The sequence below is a fragment of the Pyrus communis genome, chromosome 10 (assembly GCF_963583255.1).
Source record: "Pyrus communis chromosome 10, drPyrComm1.1, whole genome shotgun sequence".
Taxonomy (NCBI): domain Eukaryota; kingdom Viridiplantae; phylum Streptophyta; class Magnoliopsida; order Rosales; family Rosaceae; genus Pyrus; species Pyrus communis.
Window position 1 is genome coordinate 14,177,589 of NC_084812.1, and position 10,376 is coordinate 14,187,964.

Genomic DNA, 10,376 nt, shown 5'->3' on the forward strand with positions numbered 1-10,376 from the left:
AAATCTCATGGGAAGATGTGAGATTTGTGGATACTTAAAATACATTACAAAATCTCTTAAATTCCCTCTAATTCCTCAACTTTTCCAAATTCTTTAAATTCTAATTCTAATTGAATACACCTGTAATGTTATAAATTTATTTAAAATTCCAATTGAATACACCCGAATTTCTAAGGATTTTAATAAACTATCTTAAAATCCTGATTAAATACACATTGAATTTCAGAGAATCACTTAAAATCCTGATTGAATATCCTTATATTCATTAAAAGAATTAAAATCCCTCAAAATCTCAGTTGAATACACCCCCTAAGTTTACAAAATTTTACCGACAAATTTAAGGGGGTGTATTCAATTGAGAATTTGAGAGACTTTAATGGATTTATAAATACATGGATTTTTATGGAGTTTAATTGATTTGTAAAAATTCCATATAAAATTTTAATTCAATTCCCTCGAAATCTCATGGGGAGAAGTGAGATTTGTAGATGCTTAAAATACATTACGAAATATCTTCAATTCCCTCTAATTCCTCAACGCTCAAATTCTTTAAAATCAATTTCTAATTGAATACACCTGAAATTTTATAAACTTCTTTAAAATCCTAATTGAATACACCCAGATTTCTAAGGATTTTAATAAACTATCTTAAAATTCTAATTGAATACATATTGAATTTTAGAGAATCACTTTAAATCTTGATTGAATACCCCTAGATTCATTAAAAGAATTAAAATCCATCAAAATCTCAATTGAATACATCCCTCTTATTCTCTTTATCCTTACCCTTTAAAATTTAATTTCCACACTCCAAAAAAAATAAATAATAATAAGGGTAAATTATACTTTCATACCTCAGATTTGGGCTCTATTTCAAATCCTTACAACATCTTTAAAACATTTCATTTTCATACCTTAAGTACTATTTTATTTCAAAATAATACCTCCGTTACATTTTCCATCCATTGATCTGTTAAATGCTGACGTGGCTGCCAAATGTCTGCCACGTGGCAAAAATAATAATTTAAATTTTTTTTTTAGAAAAACCTGAATTTTTACAAAAAAAAAAAAAAGAAAGAAAAGAGAAAGATTGAACGACCCACATCTGCAACAAGAAGAAGAAGAAGAGGGAGGAAGAAAGAAAATAAAAATTGAAACTATGTGACCTACATTTGGAAGAAGAAGAAGAAGAAGAAGGAAGAGGAGGGAGAAGGAAAAAAAAACAGAAAATTGAAACTATTCCTCACCCCCCCCCCCCCCCAGCGACCCACATCTGCAAGAAAAAGAAGAGAGAGGAAGAAGGGGAAAAAAAATTGAGCGACCTGCATCTGCAGCAAGAAGAAGAAGAGGAAGAGGAGGGAGGAAGAAAAGGAAAAAAAAACCAACCGCCTACCTCCCGCCCCCCTTCCCCCCTGGGCGTCCCCTGCCCCGGTCCCCCCCCCCCCCCGGCCGACCGTTCCCTCTCCCTGCGCAACCCTCCTTCCTCCGCAATCTGGTGATTTTCAGTTTGGGTGAGTTTTGAAAATACTAATTTGAGTTTGAGATGATTTTTGAATTGATTTTGTGGTAGATGGGATTTTCAGGGGTGGGTGATGGGGGATTTTTGGGAGGCGTGGCTCGGGTGGGATTCTGGGGTTTTTTTTCTTTCTTTCTTCCTCCCTCCTCTTCTTCTTCTTGCAGATGTGGGTCGTTAGGGTTTTAAATTTTTTTTTTTTTGTAAAAATTCAGGTTTTTTTTTTAATTTAAAAATTATTATTTTTGCTACGTGGCAGACATTTGGCAGTCATATGGCATATATACGGCAGCCACGTCAGTATTTAACGGATCAATGTATAAATGTAACGAATGTATTATTTTGAAATAAAATAGTACTTAAGATATAAAAGTGAAATATTTTAAAAATATTGTAAAGAATTGAAATATAGCCCAACCTGAGGTATGGAAGTGTAATTAAGGTTAATAATAATTTCTCAATTTCTGCCTGCGCCGGCGTCTGATATGGCTAAAAGCTCCCAAAGAATAACTTTACAGGGAATTTTCCGCAGTCTCGCGGAATCGGTAAGGATAAAATCCCTCTCCCTCTCTCCTCCTCAACCCAATTAATCGGCATGTATTCGTTCCAGGCATGAGCTTCCTCAAAGGACTCATCGATTCTTTCGGCTCCGTCTTCTCCGCCGCCTCCTCCGACGAGTCTAACCCAAACTCCAGTCCTCCGCCCGATTCCTCCACCATGGACGGCGTAGCTGGCCCATCTTCCGTCTCCAACGAGCGTGTCGCATACAAGCTCAAGGGCTATTTCGAATTGGCGAAGGATGAGATCGCCAAGGCCGTTAGGGCTGAAGAGTGGGGCTTAGTCGATGACGCCATTGCTCACTACAGCAACGCCCAGAGGGTTCTTGTCGAGGCCACCTCCACTCCCGTGCCTTCCTATATCACCCTCAGGTTTTCAACTTTCTGAGCTCTGTGTTCTTATTCTTGTGCTTTTCTTCTTCTTTGATTATTGTTGAAGTGTTGCTGAAGTTGTTATTCTGAAAAAATTGGTGGGTAGTCTTCAAATTTCTGTTTATGCATCGAGATGCCGAGACTCTTGATTTTGTGGATATGAGAGTTTGATTATTTATGTGTTAGATACAAAATTACATCTTTCATTGAAAATGTAGGAGAGTGAGGGTGATTAAACAAACTCGTCAAGATAAACTTTTGAGGTAAAGTTGGAAACAGTGTAGAAAATATTGTCGGTTGTTAATTTGGGAAATCAAGCAATTGTTCTAATGTGCAATGGAGAATTTGAAAAGATGTGGAAATAATATTTAATTCATCATCTATTTGTAAAGAGCTTCATCACTTAAAATAGGTTTCAAACCGTGACTTCGTATGTTGGCTGAATCTGCCCTTCGAAGGATAGTTACCCAAAAGTCAGTCACGGTTCATACTGCTAAGTATCAAATCAGTCAGAGTGATTAATGTTGTAGAATATGAACTTTAATTTGGAATTCATTTGAGTAAACTGTGAAGTATCCTTCAATAGGGCAAATCAGCCCACAAGTATGGTTTGCCTCCTGTTGTAAGAGATGAAGATCTTTATAAATAGCTGATGAATTAAATGTTGTTTACACATATTTTCTAATTCTTCAGTGCAGAATAGAACACTTTCTTTAAATTCCAAAATCTATTCAACAAAGTTGTGAGGAACAAGAACAAACATAATTTGAAGCCTCTTTCAAACTTTACCTCAAAAATTACATCTTAATGAGTTTGTTAGGAAACTGCCCACAAGGTTAACAATTTCAAAAGGGGTTAGAATACCTATTGGACTTACTACGAAAATGTCTCCGGGTGTACAAAGAAATCAACCATAACCAATGTAATTATTAAAACTGCATTCATTTGTCACCGAAATCATTCACAAAGAGTGAATAACCACACTGTTCTTACTGCTAAATATGAAGTCAGTCATGATGACATGCTGAGATGCTCGTGCATTGTAGTTATCATAAAAATATGTTATTTTGTGGCAGTGAGAGAGAGAAGGTGAAATCTTATCGTCAGAAAATATCGAAGTGGCAGGGTCAAGTTTCTGAAAGATTACAAACTTTAGGCAGACGAACAGGTCATATCACGTACTGATTCAACTTAACTGAGCATTGTTTTCAAACTGATATCCATACTTGGAAAGTGACTTTGTTTCTTTCTTTTCTTTTTCCTTTTCCTTATTTCAGGTGGTGCACCCATAAGCAAGGTATGGTTGGTCTGGTTTCAGAGTTCTATACATTTTTTTTGTTCCTTTTCAGTTGAACCATAATTTATTTTTTAATAAATGCACATTATGGTGATCTGAAGCATCTAATCTGTTTAGAAAAATACAAGGAAACAGTTGAGTATTTGATAAAATTCAAGATTACTACATACTCTGTGTAGCTAAAAAATTTCAAAATATATGCAGAACACCATAGCTCATGCACAAACTGCTTCAGTTGCATCAACAACATCAACTGCCAGAAAACATGTGTTACCCCAGTCTCCACGTGCCACTACAAACAGACCAGAAATGAGGAATCAGGCCAATAACATTGTAAGCTCAAAACCTGTGCAACAGTCTGGTGGTGGTTATGATGAAAAATTGGTTGAAATGATAAATAGTGCTATAGTGGATAGAAGCCCTTCCGTTAAATGGGAAGATGTTGGTGAGAAGTTTATAACATACTCTCTATTTATTCTTTTGTTAAGTTTGTTAAGATTACCAATTTACTCATTTTAGTTTCTCTGCAGCTGGTCTTGAGAAGGTGAAACAAACTTTGATGGAGATGATTATTTTACCCACAAAAAGAAGAGACTTGTTCACTGGTCTTCGAAGGCCAGCTAGAGGTAATGCTTTGTAAGATTTCACATATTTACTTGTAACAGTGAAACAGCCAAAAATCTTGTTTCATTTATAACATTGCCTTTGTTTTCAGGTTTGCTTTTGTTTGGTCCGCCTGGAAATGGAAAAACCATGCTTGCAAAGGCAGTTGCTTCAGAGTCAGAGGCAACATTTTTTAATGTCTCTGCATCTTCACTGACTTCAAAATGGGTATGTCTCTGTCTTGAGGGATGCACTTTCTTTTTTCAGTTCATTCCCTTTTTTCTTTTCCGCTATTGCCCTTATAGGAATTCTAATAAGCTTTACTTGCACTGAAAAAGGTGGGAGAGGCTGAAAAGCTTGTACGAACTCTCTTCATGGTTGCTATATCCAGACAGCCATCAGTAATTTTCATGGATGAAGTATGCTACTTTTCCTCTGAACTCTGAAATTTAGATTCAATTTTTGAACACACCCTGGCATCCCCTGTATCTGTTATTGATTCTGTTATTAAGTAAGCTATTTCTTGCTTGTACTCAAGGACTGTATAGTTGGTTAGGAAAAATTGGATGTATGATCAGTGGTTAGCATGAGGTAATTATCTCTCTTTGTGTTTGTTGCTTTATATGTCACTACTTTCTCAGTTTTTTTAGCGCAAGCCCTACTGCTGATTTTTCTCAATTGTATCACTTATTATTTGTTTTTAGTCATCTAGATCGCATATAGCCATTATAGTTAAGTGCCGTAACTTTCAGGTTTTTGGGTTTGTTAGTAAATAGTTAATGTAAAGATTACATTTTCATAGTTTCATAGTTGAGTGTTTCGTGGAATGAGTCAACATGACACTTTTCTGAATTTCCATTCAACTTGCATCTCTGTACCTGTTGTCACAAATGCCTCTAAGATCATAGACTATTTCCACCATTTTCATCTCCACCATATTTTTGTCCCACCCCACTGGCCCCTCTCCTCGTTTCTCTCCAATGGTGCTCTTGTTTTCTGTTACTGTTCAACATAATTCAGTGATGCAATTGTGTATGATGTCTGTTTGTTTACAGATTGATAGTGTCATGTCAACAAGGCAGGCAAACGAAAATGACGCAAGCAGAAGGTTGAAGTCAGAGTTTCTGATACAGTTTGATGGAGTGACCTCTAATCCTAATGATCTGGTAATTGTGATCGGTAAGCTTTATATCTCAAATTCAATCAAAGTCCCCCGAACTGGAAGGGATGTGCTTTTTATTAGTACATTATGTCTAGTTTCTATGACAATCTTGGCTAGCTTGCTTCAAGAATGCCAATTGGTATATTACCATTCTTATTTGTAATCATTTATGTCTTCTGCCTGTTGAGACCTTCATCAAGGAAATTGATGTTGACCCCTGTTACTAATAAATTTTAACGAAAAGAAAAGATCAAGGGAAGTAGGGAGTGACTTGCCAAAGTTCTGAACTATTCTATTTTGTCTCAATATGGATTCTCACTTTGATATATTTTTTTTTAATGTTATTTCAGGTGCTACGAATAAGCCTCAAGAACTGGATGATGCAGTTCTTAGAAGACTGGTTACTCTCTCTCTCTCTCTCTCTCTCTCTCTCTCTCTCTCTCTCTCTGCAAAGAAACAAAAATGATATGGAGGACAACTTGATCAATGTTCAGAAGTATCATTGTCATCTCTTCCCTTTTAACTTTTATACATTGTTGGTATTCATTTTGTTGGCTTCCAGTTGCTTTTCTGGTTAAACTCACTGTAATGGGGAACCCTGAACCAGGTAAAGAGAGTGTACATACCATTACCAGATTTAACTGCGAGGAGAGTTCTCCTAAAGCACAAACTCAAGGGCCAAGCATTTTCCTTACCAAGTAAGGATGCTCCTATAAATACTTTTGGAACTTTTCCTTGTATATGATTCTATTCCACCAAACCAAATAATAACCAAAGAAAGTGAAGCATGCAAGCATCCTTTTGCGCATTTTGGTTAGTCTTCTGACTAATCACGTGATTTTTTACTTCTTATTGCTTGTATTAGGTGGAGATGTTGAAAGACTTGCAAGAGAGACAGAAGGTAAGAAAATTTTCCTGTTATACTTTATGAAGGCAGTGCTTTAATAAGTCAATTCAATTTGCAAAAGAAATTTGGCCAACATTGAGACACTTGGTGCTACCAATCTTAGTTCTCGTTGGTGGTTATCAGCCATCACTTTGTGCTGCTTTTTTATGGAATGGAACCTTATTCATCATCTTGGAATAAAACAATTATCATATTGGTTAAGCATGTCACTTGTTACTTTTATATACAGGGTATTCGGGAAGTGATCTACAAGCATTGTGTGAAGAAGCTGCAATGATGCCAATTAGGGAACTGGGTGAAAATATTCTCACCATCAGGGCAAATCAGGTATTATACCAAAATAAATTGGTTTAAGAGCCGTGTATAAATACTTACTGGTTCTTGGTAGATATTTGCTGAAGGCACTTACACATGTTTACTTTGATGATCTAATTCGTTTCATGCAAGTCTTTCACTCTAGATCATGATTCATTCAAAATGCTTTTTTTTTTATTAAGGTTTCCGTGAGGAACTTTTTTATTTTATTATTGATGAGAATGTGGATGCCAAAGACACTCCATTGGCTGCTCCTAATATTTCTCATTGGTCTCGAACTTAAGCTAAGCGGTGGCATTCATCTGGTTTTCAGTATAATATTTATTTAATGTTCCCGGTGACTGTAAACTTCTTTGAAAAACAATTTTGTTCTCAGTTTACTATGTTATTTGTGTACCAGGTACGACCGCTAAGATATGAAGATTTTCAGAAGGCGATGACTGTAATCAGGCCAAGCTTAAGCAAAAGCAAGTGGGAAGAGCTTGAGAGGTGGAACGAAGAGTTCGGCTCTAATTGAATGCCTATTACAGCATTGACTCTATGATGTCCAAAACATAGGATGTGGAGTTGGACGAAGGACAAAAAATATAGAAAATCATATTTTGATCGTAAAAGCTCCACACCTCAAAGACGCGAACTCTACTCTGCTTGTTCCTAATTGTTTGTATTCTTCGGTGCAAGATTGTACATATTATGTAGTTGGGTTTGCGATGCGGGGAAGCTGCCAGAGATGTGCAGCTCATGTAATTTAACAGTTTATGACTTCAGTTGAAGTACTGATAATCCAAAATATAAGAAGAGTCTCAAGTTGATACATTAAGAAATCTTTGATAGCTGTTGTATGTTTTCGAGGATTGTTCATAATTGCAGCCGAACAGTCACTGTTAAGCGATTGGTTCGGTTTGAGCTCGAACCAAACCGGTGGCAGTTTCATTGGTTTGGGCATGGGCGCAATGCTCTTCCTTACTATATCGCGGATTGGCTTGTCACGCTTGAGAAGATGCCATATTTTGTTACTATTTTCTGTTGTTCAATCGTTAGATGCTGGTTACCCTTCAAATTTCGAACTCAAAGCTTATTTTGCGCTTAAACAACTTATTACAAGACAAATACTAAAAACCTTGTTGGATAAACCCTTAATAATTGTTAAATAGATGGTTTATCAGCATCTTGAGAACATGTGTCTGCAATGCAATAAGCAACTCAAGTAACAGGAAGAAAGGAGAAAATGACCAACATAAAAAAGAAAAGAAAAATGAGACCTAGATATTAAACCAGCCAAAGTAGAGCTCTCCAACTGTTTAGGGCAGATTTTCAATTTCCTTTTTACAATTTCAAATCATTTTTTTCCATAGCAAATCTCAACCAAATTCAATAAAATCGAATGGGTTTTGTTCTTTGTCATGTCTAGTTTCAAAAACACGCTATCAATTGATAGAAATTGAAAGCCAAAGTAGGGCTTTAAAAGCACGCTATAAAAACCCTTTCAAAACCCTTTAGAGCATCTCCACCAGTTGGTGGATGACAAGGGCAAAGGCAACGATGTTGCCCTCAAATCTCAAAAATACACCTCTGGCAGTCCAAATAAGCAAGGGCAAGTGGTGGGCCAACCACTACCAACCCAAGTGCCCAGCATCTTGAGCCTGGCCTACTTGTCCTTTACCTACTGATGGAGATGCTCTTATTGAGATAGTGGGTTGGTCCAATGGTTTGGTTTGTGTTCACAACAAAAGCCATCAGGAGATTCCTTTGTGGAACCCGTCGATTCAAAGGTTCAAGAAGATTCCTTCCCCAACCATTGAGGAAGAACCGGATTTATGGACGAGCTCTCACTATGGATTGGGGTATGATTCATCTGACGACGACTATAACTTGTGGAGTTTACTGATACGGAAAATGTAGTAGTAGTAGTAGTGAGTTATCAAGTCAATGTCTACAGCTTAAAATCCAACTCCCGGAAAAGGGTCCAAAACTTTCCTTCCAATGGTTTTAGATTCAACCAGGTGACATCGTGTGTTTGGACAATGCTCTAATCTTTCCAACCAGAAATATCTCAAATCTCCTGCACCTGTCCATGGGATGGGGATTAATATTCTACTCTTGATTTGGTGGTCTTGAGAGGCTCCTTATGCATCTGTGTTAATCATTTCAACGCCCAAGATTTAGCCACTCGAGGGTGCTTGCTAGTAGTGAACCTTTGGTGCTTTCGATGGATAGTGAAACTGTTCTTTTTTGGTATAATTTACAGAAAAATAGTGTCAAACAAGTTGAAATTCATGGTCTGCCCCGTCGATTTATGCCACTATTTGTGTGGGGAGCCTTTGCCTTCTTGAGGGTGATCCTGTACTTGTTGGGAGGCAGTACCAAGTCCCTTGTACCTCCAAGAGAGGAAAGTTTCAAGAAGTGAAGGGTTTCTTGTTCTGGTAGTCGTCAAAGCAACTGAAGATGATCTCACCTAAGGCAGAACACGATAAGGGTGAAGTTCGGGTGTGTTTGAAGTATGTGAAGGTAGTATGCTCGTTTCTTTAGATTAGGCTTGCTGTTATTTGTATTGAACTTTTTCTGTTTGTGGCAACAGAATTAGTTAGTGTTTTTTTTTTTTTTTTTTGAACAAACGATATTATCTACATTAAGGCGAAGGGGATGGAGATAAGTTTAGCTTCACAATGGGTTAGCAACAATGTATTAAAAGTGTGAGGGCATTGGAGGAGAAGCCCGGCCTAGGAGTGAGGCGTGAGACGAAGCCCTATAGAATTAATTTTATATATATATGTGTTTTATATATTATACATATAATTGTATAAAAAATAATACTATGTAAAATTAACATTCATTCTCAATTTCATCATTTAAATCCATAGTCATTCAAAAAATAATATCATCTAAATTCATCATTCAAAGGTAATATCATCCAAATTCGTTTAAAATTGGAAACCTAAGTATAAATCTGAAACGAAAAGACCTATATCCCATTTTCCATTAAATAGGCAACCTCATTTGTCAGTTTCATCTCCTCTCCCTCATTAGACAACTTTCCAAACAAGTCCCGACTCTTTGACAAAAAAAAAAGTCCCGACTCGGGTCCCACATTCCAACATCAAACCCACATTAAATAGGTATCCTTCTCCCATCCCCTTGAGCGTTTAGCCTCCTTCCTCTTAGGGATGACAATTCTAACCGTTAAACCCGATAATCATGGATAATCGTCCGAATGGATTGAATTTGGATATGAAAATTCAGGTATGGTATGGATATGGGGAAAAACCGTGAACTTTATTCGGTTATGGTTTTGAATATGGTTATAGGGGTCCTCAATCCATATCCGTCTCCAAATCCGACCCGAATATATTGTGTGTGTATATATATATATATATATTTGATATATAATATAATTTTATTCAATTTATCGAACCCTCCCTATACTAATTCATTATGCATGCATCAAACCCTATACTATTTTTATTATGCACCAAACATCATGCATGGGGGCATACCAACAACCTCATCAATTCAATACTCTTATTGTTATACTCAACCAAATTAATTCATTGAATCATTTATATATCAATTATCAAATGTTCCAAGCTTATTAGATTCATCTCTCTTCAAGAGTCTCACTGTCAAAAAATTAATTCATTGAATCAATTCGT

At 36.6% G+C, this 10,376-nt stretch overlaps 1 protein-coding gene across 2 annotated transcripts; it reads left to right on the forward strand.

Annotated features, from left to right (window-relative positions):
* The first annotated feature begins 1,965 nt into the window (after positions 1-1,965).
* LOC137747452 (uncharacterized) lies at positions 1,966-7,539 on the forward strand. Of its 2 annotated transcripts, XM_068487562.1 has the most exons (14): positions 1,966-2,058; positions 2,124-2,442; positions 3,519-3,610; positions 3,720-3,739; positions 3,944-4,184; positions 4,270-4,365; positions 4,455-4,570; positions 4,681-4,761; positions 5,398-5,521; positions 5,855-5,904; positions 6,112-6,202; positions 6,370-6,405; positions 6,641-6,738; positions 7,127-7,539. In XM_068487562.1, exons 2-14 carry the CDS (start codon positions 2,126-2,128, stop codon positions 7,241-7,243), a joined length of 1,479 nt encoding a protein of 492 aa, XP_068343663.1. In that variant the 5' UTR covers positions 1,966-2,058; positions 2,124-2,125; the 3' UTR covers positions 7,244-7,539. The 2 variants fall into 2 exon arrangements, with proteins under 2 accessions (XP_068343663.1, XP_068343662.1); XM_068487561.1 differs by lacking the exon at positions 1,966-2,058 and having other exon boundaries at positions 2,065-2,442.
* Positions 7,540-10,376: the final 2,837 nt, after the last annotated feature.

Excerpts from the sequence above, each read along its gene's own strand:
- LOC137747452 (XM_068487562.1), top strand. The coding sequence starts at position 2,126 with ATGAGCTTCCTCAAAGGACTCATCGATTCTTTCGGCTCCGTCTTCTCC. Across the intron at positions 3,611-3,719 it reads AACTTTAGGCAGACGAACAG|GTGGTGCACCCATAAGCAAG; the intron begins GTCATATCACGT and ends TCCTTATTTCAG. Across the intron at positions 6,203-6,369 it reads CCAAGCATTTTCCTTACCAA|GTGGAGATGTTGAAAGACTT; the intron begins GTAAGGATGCTC and ends TGCTTGTATTAG.